Source organism: Leiobunum rupestre, chromosome 1, assembly GCF_980474605.1.
Source record: "Leiobunum rupestre chromosome 1, qqLeiRupe1.1.hap1, whole genome shotgun sequence".
Lineage (NCBI taxonomy): Eukaryota > Metazoa > Arthropoda > Arachnida > Opiliones > Sclerosomatidae > Leiobunum > Leiobunum rupestre.
In genome coordinates, this window is record NC_143384.1 from 62,626,079 (window position 1) to 62,647,398 (window position 21,320).

Sequence of the window (21,320 nt, forward strand, 5' to 3'; positions counted from 1 at the left end):
GTATGCATGAAGTATGCCAGATTTATGCATAAAGCATGCCACGTGTATGCATAAAGTATGTCAGGTGTATGCATGAACTATGCCAGATTTATGCTTAAAGTTTGTCAGGTGTATGCATGAACTATGTCAGGTGTATCCCTGAAGTATGTCAGGTGTAGGCATGAAGTATGCCAGATTTATGCATAAAGCGTGCCACGTGTATGCAGAAAGTATGCCACGTGTATGCAGAAAGTATGCCAGTTATATGCATGAACTATGCCAGGTTTATGCATAAAGTATAATAATAATAATCAGCTAGGCTAATACCCAAGGCACCACCTTAGGCCTAAGTCATCATGCGACTTTTGAAGCCCTTAATTCAGGTGGCCAGGTTACAATGCGTAGGAGGAAGGTGGCAAGCCCTGCATGCCACGAGATCGAGCCAACAGCTCCCTACACTAACTATTGCCGTTAACCTCAACAAGTTTTTATGTCAGGTGTATGCATAAAGTATGCCACGTGTATGCAGAAAGTATGCCAGTTATATCCATAAAGTATGCCACGTGTATGCAGAAAGTATGCCAGATTCATGCATAAAGTATGCCAGTTGTATGCATGAACTATGCCAGATTTATGCATGAAGTATGTCAGGTGCTTACCAAAAGTGTGAAGGGGTATCTTGGATATCTGGCATTGACCGAGAGAAGAGTCGATGGCTTCAAAATAGAAAAAAAAATTAGGTATTTTAACAATTTAAAAAAAAAGATTTTATTTAATAAAAATGTAAATATTAAAAATTGGCTGGCCACATTTGGAGACGAGTTCCACGCGACGGCTTGTTGGTATGCGATTTCGAAATTGCCCCTAACCTTGTGAAAATGATACGAAATAAAGTTAACATTGGATGGGATCACTTTGAGACGAGCTTGTTGGTATGCGATTTCTCTCGGCAGTCGGCATGTATGCTATTCGAATTTTCCGCGTCAAGTTCATTTTAGCCATTTGTTATGTGTGAGCTTTTATGGGAATTTCAACCATATTTAGGTACAATTATTTTAATTTTAATACCCATTAGCGATATCAAAATTTGTTTCGCAGGACTTTTAGAACAAGACCTCGTGAATACCAAACCGAAAAGTGCTTAACAATTTGAGCTATCGAACTCTAGATACACAGTTGCAAATACGTCGCGTTTTAAATTTCACAATGGCTCCCCTTAACTTGTGAAAGCGATACGATGACGTTTGCATGAAGTTTCATCCCTTTGGCGCAAGTATGCCCCGTCTGAATGCAGGTATGCCCATTGAAAAGTAGTAGGAAATGAAGAAAAACACATTTTAATAGGACGTTTGGATTAAAATCCATCCCTTTGGCGCAAGTATGCCCCCTCTAAGCGCAGGTATGCCCATTGAAAAGTAGTCGGAAATGAAGGGAAAACATTTAAATATGACGTTTGGATGAAGTTCCATCCCTTTGGCGCAAGTATGCCCCTTCTATAAGCGCAGGTATGCCCATTGAAAAGTACTCGGAAGTAAAAACAATTTAATATCAAGTTTTATTATTGAAATTAAAATAAATCATTTTAAAGTAATTTAAACTGTATAAAAATGTCTGTAAAATGGATAATCTTTCCAAACCTTGCGCGAAAATGAATTTAAAATCAATTTAAACTGAATAAAAATGTCGATAAAATCGATAAACATTCAAAACCTTCGCGAAAATGAAGTTAAAATCAATTTAAACTGAATAAAAATGTCGATAAAATCGATAAACATTCAAAACCTTCGCGAAAATGAAGTTAAAATCAATTTAAACTGAATAAAAATGTCGATAAAATCGATAAAATTCAAAACCTTGCACGAAAATGAAGCTAAAACGATTCGTACTACTATTCCTCCATGGTATAAGCTGGCCAAGTTCGCTCTTATCTTATCTAATGGTATGCCCGGTATGCCGGTATGCTTTTTAGTAGGGGCTCCGTATTCTCTGAATACTTCGTGTCATAAATCGCAATCGAAATTTATTTAAGCCTCGTTTGTCAATCGTCAAGTTGTTTATGCTGATATCTTTTGCTATTCCATTACATTTTTGGCGTTAATAAATGGAAAATAATTTTGGAGGTAGGTGTTTTTTAATTACCGCTTACTACGACACTGTCGACACATCAAGCTATATACCGATCACTGTAATAAAATACTGGTTTTGAGCGTAACGTCAACAAGCCTGACCCTACGAATCTGGCATATGGTATTTAATTTAATAAGAAAAAGCAGTGGCTCTAAATGTGAATTGAGTGAAGCATCTGTAAATTGCAACAATTTGTTAAAAAAAGTAAGCATCATGGTCTAGATGGGCAGGCTATGGTTGGAAGCGAAAAATATGGTAAGCCCAATTGGTTCTGATAAAAAATGGTCTAGCAACCTGGCAATCATTATATTTCTTAAAACATACTATCTTAAATGAGGCAATTCAAATTTGTTCTTATTATTGTATTGCAAATATTTTGAATGCGAAGGCAGATAGAAGTTCTAGTGAGGAGAAAATAGGAAACTTGACTATCAGGGTTTGCAAGAAAAACTGAGCCGGAAATTTGTTTGAACTGAACCACCACAGTGCATTGCGCACTAGTTTTTTAACAACATAACTTTGGAACTAGCACTTGGGGTTTTGATTTTTGGTTTTGTGCAGTGGATTAAAAAATACGAAGTGTTTATTTTTCCGTTTTGTTGTAATATTACTCAAAACTCCCCAAAACAAAACCAAGTGTGAAAAATTGTGGGTGCTGTAAGTCCGTATTATTCTTCTCACTATTCCAATTTTTTTTTAAATTTCCCATTACATATTTATTTTTGAACACGTGATTCTTGAGCCATGGTCACGCTAAATCTTAAAATCCAGTTTAAGTCAGTTTGAAAGCCAGTTTTGATATTGAGAGAAACTCACCATGAAAACTAGTATGAATGTTTAAATGGTTTTGTACAAACAAGTGTAATGTTGCTACTCTGTTAAACAGTGAACAGTCAAGTATCCACCTAATGAAAGTCAACCTAACCCGACATGTTTGACTATTATGGGTAGTTTTAATTAACTATATTTCCATAGATAGATAACCTAGTATTTGGAATAGAATGAGTGGTGATAGTAATAATAAAAATAATATGCTTCTTTATTGGAATACCTTTTAAGAAAAAAAACTTATTTAAATCAAGATCCTGGTCAGTAAAATTATTTAAAATTAAAGTCTTTTTATTCAAATACGCAGAAACCTGGCTTTTTAGAGAATGAGAGTATTACTTGATTTAAGTTCATTTGGAAATCGATTTCAGAGCTTGCCAGCATTGAATCTTACACTTTTATCCCTAAAATTTTTGTGTACTTCTACATAGAAATTATTTTTATGGCCTCTTGTAATTGGGCCCTTATCAGGAACGGGGAACCATTTTACCATGTATTGTGGGACATTTCGCTGTTTCTATTCATACATGAATAGAAGTAAGTTATGTAGGTACTGTACTGTAAACTATTTATTTAGGCTATTTGTTTTACTTCAGTTAGGGATGAATATTTGGGTTTTTTGCCATTAGTTTTACAACTGTATTTTGTACGTTATCTAACTTAATAAGTGTATTTTTTACCTTTACAGCAGATAAGACTCCCATAGTCAAGTAATGGTTTAATGGTCGCTAGATGACTTGGGCTGAGGGTGGTGCCTTGGGTATTAGCCTAGCTGTTTATTATTATTTATTTGAATGATAAAAGAATGTGAAAAAGTAAAAGCAAACTTTATTAGGTTTTAATGGTCGCTAGATGACTTGGGTTGAGGGTGGTGCCTTGGGTATTAGCCTAGCTGTTTATTATTATTTATTTGAATGATAAAAGAATGTGAAAATGTAAAAGCAAACTTTATTAGGTTTTAAATTTTTCTTGTAGTATAAATTGTGGGCACTTTTGATTTCGTAACAAGGCAATGTGAACTGGCCACCAGAAATGGTTAGACACCCTTTTTATCCAATAGAGTATTCGCCCCAGGCATTGCACACCCTCGGTACGGCACTGCAGCTCCGTGGAGGGGTGCTGTTTGAGAACTTGCCAAAGCTCGTTGTAAGGAATTTGTAATTAACATTGTAAACTGGCCAAACGGTATGTCTAAATGTAGAGTATGCCTGTTTTTCTAATATCTAATTTAATTAAGTAATGGACTCCCTAAAACAGGTAACTATCTGAATGGGAATATCCAAAATTAAGCTTTTAATGATTTATTTATTTATTTATAAATGTATGATGCTCTTTATTATTTCACCCGCAGTACTATTACTATAAATTTGAAGTATTATAATTATGATGAGTTAAAATATTGTGATTTCTTTATAGTTAATGAAAATGACAAAATAGCACCTATCTCGGAAAATGATCTTCTTGAAAATGTTCAAAATATTCTGAATCCAAATGGCAACTTTGTGGAGAATGGAAATCGAGACAGTGCCAATGAATCAGATGAAAGCTCTTTGGAATCTCATTGTTCAGTTCATTCTGGTATTTTTAGTAATTATAATAAACCTACGATCACAAAATAAATAATACAATTCAATTTCTTGGTAATTCCTGTGAAAAACAAAAGATAGTTACTGCACGATAGAATATGGCATGCCTTAAACATCATCTGAATTTATTGCTTTTCATTATTAACAGACACTGCCAGTGAAGTGTTGTTAAGTGGGGAAGAATCTGATCTGGAAGATAACGTTGATATCCAGAATAATGTTCCTATTATTCAATGGAAAATTCGAAATCCAAATCCTGTTGACCTTCCGCAAACTACGACAGTTTTGAAAACAGCTGATGGAAGTAGGGTGTACCTTGTCGGAACTATACACTTCAGCAAAGAGAGTCAAAATGATGTTGCCAAAGTAAGATATATATATTTCCAGTATGAAAAATGTACCTTCGCAGGCTCGATGTACATTCTGTCGGGTATGAATTTTTTGCCAAATTGAGGATGTACACGCAGCATCATGGCTCACAATTGGTGTTTACAAAAAATAAAACAATAAAAAATTAAAAGTTTAAAATGTTTTTTTCCGCGTCACGAGCTTAAGCTTTTTTGTTGAGGATTCTCATTAACTTGACTACGTTAAATAAATAAAACTGTAGTAAAATGCAAAGTTAGTTTATTTACATATTAAGATATTAACAGCTTGCTGTTATGAAGGCTGGTAGAGAAGTGTTACATAATGTCTGCCACCAGCAGACGAACCATACTAGTTCAGTTCAGTTCAGTCAAGTGTGAACTGAACTGTTCCACCAATTAAACAATTAGCTTATAAACACCTGTTATAGCAAAGACTATATATTCATACAACACTCCCCCTTCTTTGATATAACCGACGACTATATAAACAAATCATTAATCACTAATTAACATATTAACAACCTAGGTTAAGCAAATTTCTAATGGTTATAAAATTATGTTTTACTAATGTTTTTGTTAAGATATCAGTGGCATTACATTTTCACTGAACATATAACAATCTATACAAATTTCTATCAATATTTTCTTTAACAAAATGGAAACGCATATCTATATGTTTCGACCGCTGCTTTTCTACGCTGTTGTGTGCGAAAAACATTGTAGCTTGATTATCACACAAAATTATTGGGTCACTAACACTAACACCGAAAGTTCAGAGTTCTTCAATGATTGGTAAAAACCATAAGAGTTCTTTGGATGCTTCAGAGACTGCATAAAATTCGGCTTCCATTGAAGACGGAGCTCTAAGATATTAGACAGGAACCATAGAAGACCGCATAACCGCTCTGTGACTTCATTGTATCCCTATCGGAGCCCCAGTCACTATCACTGTAGACAAGTAGATTAGGGTCGGGTTGTTTCTTATAAATCAGTCCATAGTCGGATGTTGTGTCCAGATACCGTGCAAGGTGACACAACCGTGCCCAATGAGTATGACCTGGGTTGTTACTGAATTGCGACAAGGCTATAACAGCAAAAAGAATATCCGGCCGTGTCCTTTGCGCTACGAATAAAAGGCAGCCAATAAAAGACTTGTATGGGTAATCAGACATACCGAGCTTTTCCTCTGATGTTGATGGACAATCGCTCCTTGTCAGGGGAATTGACGGATTAAGCGGCAGATGGACCGGTATGTCATTCTGTAATCGAAACTTCGTTATCATTTGCTTGATATATGTCTCTTGCTGTAACTTTATGGTCCCGTCAACTCTAATATCGAACTCCACGCCCAAAAGTTTCTGTATAGGCCCCAGACGTTTGAGTTGGTACTTGGTAGTGAATGTTTGGTAAATTTCATCCAATATGGTTTTATTCCTTGCTATGACCACAAGGTCGTCAACGTATACCAACACCAATGCCTTTAAAGGTAAATAATAGATACAATTTGTACCCATCAATTTACTAAGGCCCAGTTCTCTAAAACTTTTATCAAGCTCCAAATACCACATTCGGCCACTCTGTGGAAGACCATACAGAGACTTTTTCAACTTCAGGCATTTCGACGGGTCAGTTTCTCCAAAACCTGGTATTAACTTCATGTAGACATCTCGATCAAGGGTCCCATATAAGTAAGTGTTCTTTACATCCTAGTGTTGATGCACCCAACCAAGGGTTACAACGAAGACAGCGATAAAGAAACGTACGAGACTAAAGCTTACTACTGGGGAGAAAGTTTCATCATAATCTATCCCCTCTATCTGGCTACATCCTTGAGCGACCAATCTTGCCTTGTATCTAATTATCTTATTCCGGCTGTCTCTCTTAATAGCGTAGACCCAACGACAGCCTACTATCTTCTGATGGTGTGGTTTTTCAACTACCTCAGCAACTTCACGCTCTGTTAATGTATTGACCTCCTCTTGCATAGCTGCTCGCCATTCATTCTCCTGCTTCGAGTTAATGGCTTCTTCATAAGTCTTGGGAAGTACTACCTCAGTACAATATGCTTCGAACGGTTCATCTTCACCTTCTACAGATATGATTGTCATTAAAGATTCTGCTACAGACTTTCTTGAAAAATCAAATGCATTAATATCTGCAGTAATATTTTTGTCTTTTAAGTAATTTTCAACTTCGGCTCTTGAACGTAAACGCTTGTTATTGTGGTAATAATATATATCGACACGCCCTATCGTGGCTCCACTCTGTCTGATACTAACGTCTCTCTTAAAACCATCAGGAAGCTCAGGCTCTTTTTGTACCTCTATTCTCCTCAGTTTGTATCGTTTGCTCAGGTTGGACATCCCTTTGATCTGGTTCGTCATTCAGTTTGGTTGGTACAACCATTGGAACCAACTCGTCATCTTCTACCCAACAAACCGAACGTGTTTCTTCAATTCTCTGAATATGCTGGATATGTTCAACCCCTTTCTTCGTCTCATCAAAAGTGACGTGCATGGTTTCAACGACTTTATCATCTTTAGGATGCCATATCCTATAGCCTTTGGTATGAATGGCGTATCCGACAACCACTCCCAAATTCGCACGTCTATCCAATTTACTTCTTCGCCGTTGCTGTGGTACATGTATGAATGCCAAACTACCAATCTTCCTCAAGAAATGTGCACGAGGTTTCCTGTGCCACCATATTTCATAAAGAACTTCATTACCCAGTTTCGAATGCCGTGAGCGGTTCTTCAAAAATGCCGCTGTTAAAACCAATTCCGCCCACAACTTATTTGGTAAATTTCCATCTTGCAGAAATGTACGAACAGTATTCATCAACGTCCTGTTGACCCGCTCGGCAACACCATTCATTGCCGGTGAATAAGTATTGGTACGCTGATGTTCCATTCCATCCATACGGCAGAAATTAGAAAACTCGGGAACAATACTCAAGGCCGTTATCAGTTCTGATCGCCTTGATAAGTTTCCCTGTTTGTCGTTCAGCCGTCCTTTTAAATTGCTTAAAACATTCCAGCGCCTCACTCTTCCTCTTCATAGGATAGACATGGATGAAACGACTCTTATCATCAATGAATGTTATGTAAAACATAACGCCTCTCGCAGAAGAAACTGGGGCTGGCCCCCAGACATCAGAATGAACAAGGTCCAAAATTCCTGAGCTTCCAATACAATCAAGACTCTTGTTGGGCTGCTTTGTGCTTTTGGCCAACTGGCAAGAAACACAACTTCTAATTTATCCTTTTAATAGTTTCAAATCTTCCAACATACCCATTCGCATGTGCCAAAGATTTAAACTACTATCATTGTGACAATCATTTCCGGCTTGATAGGCCATAGAGTGTGTTTCTTCATTTCCGGAACCTCCGCATGTAGAACCGTTGCCTCTACCGTATAGAAATTATCAGCAGACAGTGGTGCCTCAAACGCAAAATTCCCATTTGGGAAATATGCTGTAAATTTAGACTTCTTCGTAACCCCGGTATAACCGGCCTGGTCCATCAATCGCTCTGAGATAAGATTCCGTCCCATATTCGGTGTATAAATAACATCTTGCAAAGGAAATTTATTACCAACTCTGCCGTTCATTTTTAACCATATGTTGCCACGACGTTCTATTTTAGAACTTCCTTCTCCAACTATAACTTGAGCATCCAAAGGGGTGAATGTATGGAACCATCCTCGCGAAAATCAACTACTTTTATGCGAATAACATTAGGTAGATAAATACTTAATTTAATAAATGGTTAAAGCATGACTGATACTTCATGGTATTTTTAATTTTATTAAAAACAGTTAAAATTTACATGTTACCAGAGCTTTCGGGTTCGAGACCCCTCGTCAAGCGGTATTTTGTTCTGAATAATTTACAGATTGAATTACAATTTGTGGAATTTTTTATATATCGATGCAAAGATTAACATTTCTCATACAACAAGTTTTTTACGATTTAATTTTTAGTTCTCCCCAATTTTTAATACAGATTTTACCCTTCTCTAAATTTAATTCTCCCATATTTTTAATTACTACTGCCTCTTTAAAATCTCTTAAAATGATGTTGTTCTTTAAAAACAATATCGCCGTTAACCATTTATTAAATTAATATTTTAAACCATGGTAATTAAAAAATTTAACTTATAAGATAAATACTTATCTTGTAAAAAGTATATTATGTGCTTCTGAACAATATATTTTGTTTGGGTAATGGAAATGAGAAACTGGAAAAAATATTAGGAATTCCTTTGTTGTGTACACTATTTGTTACATTTTCAGTCTGCTTTTATTATTTTTCTCTATTTGACAGCAACACGGCTTAAAAGTATAGCATTGCTAATTGTGTTCTTTACCAGAAAACTTAGTATGTTATGCTCGGCTAATAACATTATTTGATGTAAAATTATAGGATATATTATAAAACTCTTTGCTGTTGTAAAATGATGAAAGTTGTATACTGGAAGTAGTAGGAATGTCTAACGTTGAGGTACTATTTTCATGCTGATTTACTTTTAATAAGCATGAAGTTTCTTCACACAATTGCAAAGTTGAACAAAAGAACTAACTTTCTGTTTAACATGAAATTTTGTGCCTTCTCGTTTCTAATACTAGAGCATAATTTAGCATTAGAAATGTTTTCTGTTAGTATAGCAAAAACTATTTCTCGTTAAAGAACGAAATACAGTTAAGCATTAGGCATCTTTAGTTTTTAAGAGCATAACAAAGTTTTGCATTTTTATATAGCATTTTCAATTAGTGTAGCATTTTTTGCCCTGCAAAAGGTAGAGCAATATGAGCATAAAAAACTTTGATTAGGCTGTTTAGGCTTCATAGAGGGCATTGTACCACAAGATTATAGCACAGCACAGCATCAGCTATAACATTAATAAATATGTACATATCTGTATGTTAGTCTGTTAGATGGTCTGAATGCGGAATACTTAATTAGCCTTCATTAATATCATTCTGTAATGTGTATAATTGAGTTACTAGAATGTGTTACATTTTTAACACTATTATCTTCCGCCTGATTTTTTTTAAGTAGATCAAAATTTATTTGGTATATTTTATATCCAGACTATTCAAGAAACACAGCCAGATATTGTTATGGTGGAACTGTGTCAAAGCCGAGCAAATATTTTAGCCATGGATGAGGAAAAGATTCTTGAGGAATCAAAGAACATGAATTTGGAGAAAGTCAGACTTGCTATTAAACAGGTATCTATTTCTATTTGGTTCAGTACTTAAACAAAGTCCTTTGTATTTCTTATGCAAGAAATACAAAAGCCACTGTTGATCTGAATAGGGAAATTCAACGATTTTGGAGAGGGAAAACTAAATTTTACCATCAGTGGTGCAGCTGAGAACTCAAAGGCCTCCCCGCCAAAATCTCTATGGGCGCCCCTTTTAAATTTTTTTATGGTGAGCGGGGCTCCCTGAAGCTCGAGGCGCCGTGGGGCCTGCGGACCATCAGCTACGCCACTGTTTACCATATTTTAATGTAGCCAATAGTCCTTTTTAGGCAAAAAGACAATTTAAGCTTTCTAAATTAAGATTTGAGTTATGTTGGAAAGTAGGCGGATAAATCAAACGTGATTGCTAGTAACAAGTCTATTATTATTTATTCTGTTAAAGTAAAAGTTTAAAATATCATACATCATTTACATGTTGTATTAGTAGTGACCACTTAGGCCTATATTAAAGATATCAGATACTTGGGGCAGCTCATCCTACACATGCAATCATCTCCAGTGCAACTCGCACTATGACGCACCTCCAAGCCTATTAGTCAATGTGCCATTAGTTAATATAGAATGTCGCCACTAGATGGCGCCACCCTATTGTTCATTCTGGCTAAGATTAAAGGTCAATGAACTCAAGGGTCAAGGTAAGGACTTATTAACAAATTAGCAGATTAATATACTATTTCTAAGTTAAGTTGTATTAAGTTGACTTTTAGCCTGGATGGCCTATCAGCCAAAGTAAACTATTAAATAAATGTAAAGGTTATTTCTTCCATCTTAAAATAGCTTTTTTTATTTTTTGCTTAGTTTAATGTTCTTTAATTGGTATTTCTTGCATTCATTAAGTACTCTTATTACCATTAACATTATTGTTTAAATATAGTATAAATTCCAACAGTGTCATATATGGCTGTAGCTTTGTTCTAGTGTAGTTCATGCGATGTTTGAAACTTGGCTTTCTTGTGGTCAAGGTTAAGAAGCAAATTGCATTTTGTAACACTTCAGTATGGATATTTTCCATGTTTTATTATGTTGACTGCAATAAATATTTCCATTTTTACCCCTTGCATAATTAGGCTACATTGCATTTCCTTACATTGTAGACCCGAGGAAAGGGTCAAAATTCTGTGTACAAGTCAGCCAGAGTTAATTTATTTTGGGCAACATCTCCTGTTGTTATGTTTTTAGATGAAAGGGGGCATTCTTGTCTTTTGTATGCCCCACTAGACAGTGCATGCCAATTTTTCTATTTATTGCACAGCATTTAGTGTAGAATATAAAATCAAAGGCTGTTTTAGTTCCCTTTTATAGAAAAACATTCCAAGAACCTCATAGAACCGCACATTTAAGCAATTGTCACTCTAAAGCTTTAAACGAAGTCAGGATATTCCAATGAAATAATTTACAAACTATTCATTAAAACATCTTTGAAGTTCACCTCTGTTAACGGTGTGGCTACGAGCTGCTTTACACTTCTTTGTGAAAATACAGTTTTTAAAGCTAAATGGAGAATAATAAGTTTTAATTTTTATCTACTTCTTTTTTTAGAACGGTATGGTACAAGGTATAATGTACCTTCTTTTACTCAGCATGTCAGCTCATCTTACCAAACAACTGGGAATGGCACCTGGTGGAGAGTTCAGAAAAGCTTATTTAGAGGTATTTTATTTTTTGAATAATAATGTAAACTCTGCCCTTTAGGCCATGGCTTGTAATGTTTGAAAATGGTGGGTACCGCTTTACACGAGAATCAGTTCATCAGTGCTTTTTCATATGCAAGTTTCAGTATTTTTAGGGGAAATCCAAGGGTTGATGTATTTGCTCTGTATAAAAATCTACGGTTTATATGGCGGTTAGACAAGGAGCTATCATTTGGAGTTGGCTTGTACATCCATTACGTGTAGTAAGCCGAGATAAAGTACACGCAGTAAGATTATATACTTATTGCCGGAGACTTCTACACCTATTAGATAGTGAACAGCCCCTCAGGTGAGATTTTAATCATGGGAGAGAAAAACTGAAAGAGAAACCCGACTTTTCTGCCCAAAAAATATTGAATTCCAGAAAGGCCTACTTCAGTCTATCTACACGCCATTACTACATTACTACCATATAATTTCAGAAATTAAATGGTTACAACATAATTTTTGGGTAACCCTAACCTTGACTACTAACTTTGTAAAAACATTAGTATTTAGTCCTTAATATATTTTATCTTTTCCTTTAGGCTCGAAAAGTGTCTGGGTGTATGTTGCATTTAGGAGACCGTCCAATCCAAATAACCCTACAAAGAGCTTTAGCTGCGCTTTCACTTTGGCAGAAACTTTCACTTGCGTGGTACATTTTTACTTCCAAAGAACCTATAACGTGAGTAAATTATATTTACTATCAGGGAGCAGCGTAGGAAGTGTAGGTGGCAAAAGCTCTAGCTACGTCACTGCTATCAGGATGAACCATTAGAAATACCAAATTTTTACTCATTAGTTCTAGATCCTTCTGATGGATAAATTTATTTTAAAAATTATTAAAAAATTTAAAATTTAATATTTTTACCTTTTATCATATTCTAAATACACCCATGAGTACAGAACGGAATATACTTCAAACATGTGCCTATGTTTCACCCACAGCAGGGTATCAGTATTTTGTTTGCTGGAAGACGAGTAATACGCGAACTTTTCTATAAAAATAAGCATAGGTGTTAGGGTATATGCTGCGTTATATACTATTAGATTACTTTGGTTCAGTTATTACTGATATGCCAAATTAAAATTCCCTTTCATGATAGTTCCGGATATTTTTGATTTCAAAATTTGATGATTAATAGTTAATTTTTTAAATTAATTAATTATAGCTGGGTCATTCCGTGTCAAATGTCCCATTTTTGAAAAAAATTCCCCACGGCACCATGCACGATTTCGACGAAAATTTACACGTTAGTAATTGAGATAATTTTGGTGGGAAATCCAAATTCTTAGCCCTAAATTCATCGTAGTTTTTAAAATATAATTTTTTAAAAATATTATGTATAAAGTGTTCATTTTCAAAACGCCGAAAGTCCCGGTATTTTCGTTCAAATAATTCTAAAATTATTAAAGGTAGCCCCATCAAACTTTTTAAACTATAAATATGGGTAGTAGAGAGTAACTAGCATAAATATTATACAATTTGTTTAATTAGATTTTTAATTATAAATTGTTGAAAACGACGACTTTTACTCGAATGTCGCCAACTGAGGTAAACTAAAAAGGTTTCTGTCGCGAAGGTATTAAATATAAAATAAATATTGAAGTTTATAATAAGTAAAATGAACCCAATAAACACGAAAATTGTGTTGAAAAAATTCTAGTAAATTTAGTTTCTGAAATATAGCTACTTGAACCGATCCATTTTTTGAAAAACTGCAAAACATGGTAGTTCTTTAGGGGAAATTACGGTATAAAGGACAAAAATATACAGAAAACAAATAACACCGTTAGAAAGCTGAGATTTCAAGCTACAAAATGCATAAATAAAAAAGATGTATATGAGAGACCTTCAACCCAAAAAATAACTCTTAAAAATATGCTATTTTATCTTAAAAACAAATGTTATTTTACATTTTATAATACAGAACAAAAAACTTTAGAGCAAAATATTTTAATTTTGGTTTGGTTTTTGGGTGTTCTATTATTACTATTAATAAATCCTTAAATAATTAAGGAACTAAACAAAATAAAAATTTTATCTGCGAAATTTTGATCGAAACAATGAATGTACATATGACGAAGATTGGTACATTGAGAAGAAGAAAAAGACGGATCTGTTAGTTTCTTTCGTAGAAAAGATCTTAAGCTTTCTTGGCCAAGAAGAGAAGACGTATGCTGGGTGCCGTTTCAAAATATAATATCAGTAGTTAAACCTGAAATACGTTCTGATGGTAAAACGTATGTTCTAATTGTTCTTAGAAAATTAGATCACAAGAAAATTTGGCTCCTGAAAGACGTTGGAAAATATTTTTTTTTCATTGTGTCGATCAAAATTTCGCAGATAAAATAAAAAATGGGGCTACCTTTAATACTTTTAGAATTATTTGAACGAAAATACCGGTACTTTCGTCGTTTTGAAAATGAACACTTTATACATAAAATTATTAAAAAATCATATTTTAAAAACTACGATGAGTTAAGGGCTAAGAATTTGGATTTCCCACCCAAATTATCTCAATTACTAACGTGTAAATTTTCGTCGAAATCGCGCATGGTGCCGTGGGGCATTTTTTCCAAAAACGGGACATTTGACATGGAATGACCCAAATGACCCAGCTATAGATTTTTCTATAATATCTATATTTCATGTTAGTGTTTTTTCTATGTCACTAGTTGTAGACATTTAAAGATAAGAAGCATGGGAATCCTTTTCATTTTAACTTGGGTTTGTGCTGCTGGGAAAACCCATTTTTGTCTTACATTACTTAAAAATCAATTTAAAGAAATGAAGAAGTGGAACGTTTTAAGAAGAGCGACCTTTTAGAAGAACTTTTGGCAGAGATGACAGGAGACTTTCCAGCTCTCAGTCGAGTGTTTGTTGCAGAAAGGGATTTGTATTTGGCTTATTCCCTGAGACTAGCTGCCACTCCTGTTCAAGGACCGCAAGGTCCTATTCCTTCAGTTGTTGTTGGAGTAGTTGGTATTGGCCATGTTCCAGGAATTGTTGAAAATTGGGAAAAAGTTTCGGAAGAGGACATAAAAGAAATATTGAGGTACCGGTATAACTAAACATGATTTTAATGGTTTATTGAAGCATATTTCTAAAGGGACTCTTTTTGTACTTTGCAGTATTCCTAAGCCTTCAGTAGCCAGTAAAGTGTTGCGTCAGTCTATTCGAACTGCAGTTATAGGCCTAGCAGTTTGGGGTGCCTGTCGATTGCTGCTTCCTTCCAGTGTTTACTCCGCATTATCTCCAAAATGGACTGTTACTTTATTAAATAAATATTGATAATTCAGTTTCGAAATGGTTATTTTATTTTTATCATGAAAATCTGAAACTATAATCTGTTAAAAAAACTTAACAGAAAATATATATTTATAAAAATCAGTGTACATATTTAAAAATCAGTATTTTGAATAAAACCGAAATATATGGAAAAAAATTGTTTTCACAGGTTCAAAAATTAACTTGTAGATAAGTCATTCAATTACAGTAAAAAATTACCTTTGGCTGCTGATGAGAGTTCTGCTCCAACATTTTTGAGCTCATTAGTAAAAAGGGACTTATCAAGAAAAATATTTAGAAAATAATGAAGAGATCAACTGTCCCAAGTAAGAATGACCGATATGTTTCACTAGAAACTTTACATGTTAAAAGCTAGGAGCAACAAACACAACCCGTTAAAAGTCGTGGATTTTCTTGTTTACAATTTTCATTGGTTAGACGCTTTAGCGCCTGCTGCCACCGGAAGGAGAAAATTCGGAAATTGTCTTCTCCCGCCCGTAAATCATTCAGCGTAAAGGTTCGTACAATAAAATTTGTACACAACACTGCGTTAGTGTGTTTAAAGGCTAGCAACTGAGAGGGAGAAATAGAACACTTGAAACTTGATCGCAATTGGAAAACGCTATTAATTTTTAATTATTGTAACCCAAAAAAGTCAATTTGTTTATCAGTATACTTCAGCTTTGATCATTTCAGAAACAGAAGTACAGAAGATTTTCTTACAAATTGTACAATTAAAGAATTTCCAACAATGGCATAACTAAGAAAATTGGGCAGCTTATTAAAAAAGTATAATAAGGAGTTTATAAGTACAACCTACGAATTTTAAATGTAAGGGTAGGGTTTAATTCAATACGTCCAAGAACCTCTAAATTTACATAGAACTTAGAATAGTGAGTTTCCATCCAGCTCTTCACAACTATCAAGGCCTAATTAAACCTCACCATAGTAACAAGTTTGTATATAAGTTACCGTGAAGAAAACTACAAAAGAATAATAAATTTGTTCCTCTTGATAGAAATCTGGGAATCAGTGAATACAACTATACGGCCGCAGGGTTGGCAAAAAAATGGCTTTTTTTTTAAATTAAAAAGCAAGTATGGCTTTACTTGGTTAAAACCAGGGTGAGACCACCAGTAAAGAAATTATACATATATCAGGCTCTAATATAAATTTTTATGCAAATGTAGATGTATTAAGACAACACAAAGTAGAAAACAGTTAACAAAATCTTATATCATAGTGTTGATGGTTTTAGCAGATGATTCAAATCAGAAAGTTTTAGTTTCGTACTTTCGTTAATGAATGACTCTTGTTATTCATATTTAATTTGAAATAACACATTATTTCGCTTATTTTCACATGTTTAGTTTTCTTGGTTACCATACATATTAACACTAAATGAGTTAAAAATTACCAAAGCTAATGTATGTTGGATATTCGCGACTGAAACAAGTATAGGTGGGGTAACTAAGCTAGCTACTCCGAGGTTGCGCCTATGATCTACCTTCTGCTACAGACAAATCAAAGTCATAAGAATATTTTTTCTTAAATACACAACCAAATATAATCAAACACTGCAATTTTTTTTATTAAAATGTAAGTATTATTATTTATAAAGTGATATTTACGAATTATGATGAGGAAAAACTAATAGCGTCTGCTTTAGCCACTACCTATCTAGGTTTAAATGGCAAACCAAAGGGGGCGTAGCGATAGTTTTTGGTCACTTATAACATTTTCCAAGATGGCATCAGTGTTGAAGTTTTATAGCAGCAGCGCTTCGCAGTGATGATCAAGGGACTCGAATAAACGATAAACTGGTTTAATTTATTAAAATAATGAGAACAAGTTACATGATTAAAAGCTGTTAAATTAGTGACACACTGATACGCAGTGTAAAAGGTTTTTATATTAAAACCCGAGCGGGAAAAAATTTAAAAAACAAATGACAATAAAGCGGAGAGGTAAAGTAAAAAAACATCTCTCCGTGGTTTTGTTATCTTTCCCGCTGTGTTGTTAAACAATCTTCATCGGTTATCTTCAACACTCCCTCGACGAAGATATGGTTAAATGCGTGGAGATTCAGGCTTTGGCGAAGGCGTGTGAATATCTCGGCACATAATGGCTTCGTGAAAATATCTGCCAACTGCTCTTCACTTGGCACGTAAGTGACATCAATCTGACCGTTGATCACAAGTTATCTCACGTAGAATTGACGGACGTTGATATTCTGGATTCCGAATCAATTTGATAACTCCGGCGTTGTCAATGCGCAGAACTGGAATCTCTTTCTCTTTCAATGCCCAAGGACCTTTTGATGGCTTTGATCCAGACAATATCTTTCGCTGCTTCTGTGGCGGCAACCAATTCAGCCTCGGTAGTAGATAATGCAACGGACTGTTGCTTTCGACTTGCCCACGTAATTGGCGTGGATCCCATCAGGCAGACAATTCCCGAGGTTGAGCGTCTGGTCTTTTCACATCCGGCATAATCGGCGTCGCAGTAGGGGACAAGTTCCGATGTATCATCCGATTTGAACAAGAGACCCAGGGTTGTCGTTCCTCGTAGATAACGAAAAATACGTTTCACGGCGTTCCAGTCTGCAACTGTTGGGTTTGCCATAGCCTGCGATGTACGATTACGGCGAACTCGATGTCAGGACGTGTACCCATTGCAGCATACCGTAGGCTTCCAATGGCGGAAGCGAACATCGTTTGAGCTTCGAATGTCTTCTGGCCATCTTCGCTGCTATCTGGCATAGAGGCTGGTGTTTTTACAGCTTTACAGTCAAGCATATGGAATCTTTCCAAGACCTTCTCGAGATAGGCGCTCTGATGAAGGAAAATTGAGCCATCTTCCGTGAAGTCGATCTTGAGACCAAGATATGTTGAGGTGGCTCCTGTGGTAATCTCGAATTCATCAGTGAATTGACGGAGGAATGCATCAACATCTGTAGCTGTAGTTCCGGTAATGAGACCATCGTCGACGTAGAGGATTAGGATAAGCAATGTCCTTCCAGATGAAAAAATGTAGAGGCAATGATCACCATCACCACGTCTGAAACCGAAATCTTGTAGAACTCGATCAATTCGCTCGTTCCAGCAGCGTGGTGATTGTTTAAGTCCGTACAGACTCTTTTTAAGCCTCCAGACTGTTAAATATTATTATCATATGGTACTTCACATAGTTGGCCGTGTTAAATATTATCATATGGTACTTCACATAGTTGGCCGTTTCGTTTTGTTTTGTTTCTGGCAGTCAGATGAAAGCGTCGTCTGCTTTCCTTATGTTTTTGGTTTTGTATGGATGAGAATGAATAAATGATTAGATCTTGTTGAGCATATTCCAAGCGTGGTTTATTGTTTTTAGTTCTCTCTCCCTTTTTGATCATGACATAGTTTAGGTTAAAGTACATAGATAACAACATTAAGGGCAACAAAGGTTAAGAGCCTAAATGATCGATAGGTATAGCAGTTATAGCAAGGCAAGGCTTAGGTGAAAGTTAACATGGCTTTCAAAGGGGAGGAACTATTCACCTTCAAGAAATTAGACGGCACCAATTATGCTGATTGGAAAATAGATATTAAAATGGCATTGGCTGCGAAGTTTTTAAGTAAATTCATTGACTCTACAACAACCACACCACAAGATCCACATTTATTGGCACTACATAATGAAAAGAAGTCCCAGACATTGGGTTATTTATATTTGACTTTAGAGCCAGAGATTAAACGTCTATTAAGGAATGCTACTGATCCATTAAAGGCATGGACCACATTGAAAGAAACGTATGAACCCATATCCAGGGCACGTATAGCCATGTTACGTCGTACATTCATTACATGCAAACCAGAGAAAGGGGAGCGGATAGAGATTTTCCTAAACAGAGTTTTGGAAGCTGTTTCTTCTCTAGAAGAAGCAGGGGGGACTATTCCCGACAATGAAATATCGTACCAGATGATCAGTGAGCTCCCTCAGGAATTCAATGGTGTCGTATTAAATGTATATCAATGGGAAGATGCGGATTTTACATCAGCGAAAGTAAAACATGCTATTATTTCTGAAGCCGATCGTTTGAGATTAAAGGACGATGTAAACGAATCAAGGCTAGATGTAATGACAACATCGACACCACAGTCACAAACCCGAAGAGAAAGTAGAACATGTTACAATTGCGGTATACCTGGACATCTCGCCAGAAGATGTAGAAAACCAAAGAAGAGCTATAGCAAACAAAAGAGAAATACCAATACTCGAGACAGACCAAGTTATGATGTTGCTACAGTATCAAAGCCCGATGAATATGGACCACGGACAAATGAATGGATTTGGGACTCTGGAGCAGGGGCACATCACAAATTTGAAATCTATCGCTCCATTAACAATGAATTCCTATCATGACACGTTTACCGTAACAGGGATAGGCGATGTTGTAATCAAACATCAGATACAAGATAAGACACGGATCTTATTATTGAAGAATGTAGGTTTTGCTCCAAATGGCCGACGAAATCTCATTAGCGGATTTCAGAGTGATAAGGCAGGACACAAGTGGAGGGGTGGTGATCAGACATTGACAGTTCTAAATGATAAAGGCGACACTATAATGATATTCAAAGGTGACCGTGGATTGTATAGGATGTTTGGTGAGCCATATACCGAAGATGTACCGGTAGTTAATTATACCGAAAAAGCGAACGACAGTTTGGATTTATGGCATAGAAGACTCGGGCACCATAGTGTCCATACCATTATCAGGATGTCAAACAGCGGAAGTGTGAGATATTTACCTCAGTTTCGTAATCAACAACATGAGTGCGAAATATGTAAAGAAACAAAAATGACAAGAATGGAAAGGAAAGCAATACCTACAATACAAACAACAAAAATATTGCAGCTTGTACATACTGATGTTTGGGGTCCATCTGCATACATATCAGGATCAGGCAAAGTGTATTACATATCATTTCTCGATGATAATACACGTTGGACAGAAGTAGCAGCAATGAAAAATAAATGGGAGGTGTTCGATAAGATGAAAGAGTACATAGTAAAGATGGAACGCCAAACAGGTGAAAAAGTTATCTGTATTAAAAGCGATAATGGTATGGAATACTGCAGTAATAAGATGCAAGATTTCCTCAATTCAATGGGTATTGCACACCAACGCACGAATGTATATACACCCCAACAAAACGGAACAGCAGAGAGATACAATAGAACAGCTTTAAATTCCATAAGAGCTATGCTAAAGGATAGTCAACTGTCTCCTCGGTTTTGGGTCGAAATGCTATATACATTTAACTATTTAAAGAATCGTATGCCACAAAAGAAATTAGACAACAAAACACCTTTTGAAATGCGTTTTGGCTGGACCCCATCCGTAAAGCACCTAAAAAGAGTGGGTAGTCTTGCACATTACTTCGTACCGAAAGAAATTAGGAAGAATAAATTCTCTGATACATCTAAGAAAGGTGTCCTAGTGGGCTACGCCTTGAACACACGAGGTTATCGTATTTGGAACCCCGAAACAGACAAAATAGTGGAATGTGACAACGTAAAATTCAATGAAACAATGCACTATGAAAAAGCGTTGACGAGGGACGAACGAAACTATGTACACTTGCCTATCACGAATGAAGATAATGATCAAGCCATAGAACTACCAGTTCCTATTCCATTTCCGGAACAAGTATCAAAACAATCGGAGGAGGTAACAAAGATAACAGCTGACACAACAGTAAAACACCAACCAGATGCTGAAGATAAAAGAGAAATAGTACCTACTCAAACTGTTTGGATTCGAAAAGTCAGACAACGACAATCAGGAAAGACAGCTGGTACTTTTGACATTTATTACAAATACGGGGAGCATAAAGATTGTAGAAGTAGCCGTGAAGTAATTGAGTTCTGTACTGAAAAAGGAATAGCAATTAACCCAGATTTAATAGATTTTTCGAAGAACAATCACTACACAGGGATCTGCGATTTAGCGTTAAAAGAACCTCCAACAGAAGAAAATGTTGACACTAACGTCATTGGTTTTTTTAACAACTTAAACTTCTGTTTTGCAAACGTTGATGACCCTAAAACTTTTGAAGAAGCGCTGAAGGCTGAAGATGTTTCTGATTGGGATTTAGCGATGGACAACGAAATAACCACGCTCAGAGAAAGGAACGTTTTCAAACAAGTGA

General features: G+C 35.7%; 2 protein-coding genes across 4 annotated transcripts; both read left to right on the forward strand.

The window, feature by feature from the left end:
- Positions 1-1,239: 1,239 nt before the first annotated feature.
- On the forward strand, positions 1,240-15,142 carry LOC149964385 (traB domain-containing protein). 3 transcript variants are annotated; one of them, XM_090180808.1, is made up of 8 exons: positions 1,240-1,273; positions 4,351-4,512; positions 4,669-4,886; positions 9,983-10,123; positions 11,698-11,808; positions 12,377-12,516; positions 14,621-14,890; positions 14,967-15,142. In XM_090180808.1, the coding sequence occupies exons 1-8, from the start codon at positions 1,255-1,257 to the stop codon at positions 15,124-15,126; spliced, it is 1,221 nt and encodes a 406-aa protein (XP_090036934.1). In that variant the 5' UTR covers positions 1,240-1,254; the 3' UTR covers positions 15,127-15,142. The 3 variants fall into 3 exon arrangements, with proteins under 3 accessions (XP_090036934.1, XP_090036950.1, XP_090036942.1); XM_090180824.1 differs by lacking the exon at positions 1,240-1,273 and adding an exon at positions 2,002-2,099; XM_090180816.1 differs by lacking the exon at positions 1,240-1,273 and adding an exon at positions 2,232-2,361.
- A 3,491-nt stretch (positions 15,143-18,633) lies between these two features.
- On the forward strand, positions 18,634-19,527 carry LOC149964386 (uncharacterized). The gene has a single exon (XM_090167088.1). The coding sequence runs from the start codon at positions 18,634-18,636 to the stop codon at positions 19,525-19,527; it is 894 nt and encodes a 297-aa protein (XP_090023214.1).
- The last annotated feature ends 1,793 nt before the right edge of the window (positions 19,528-21,320 follow it).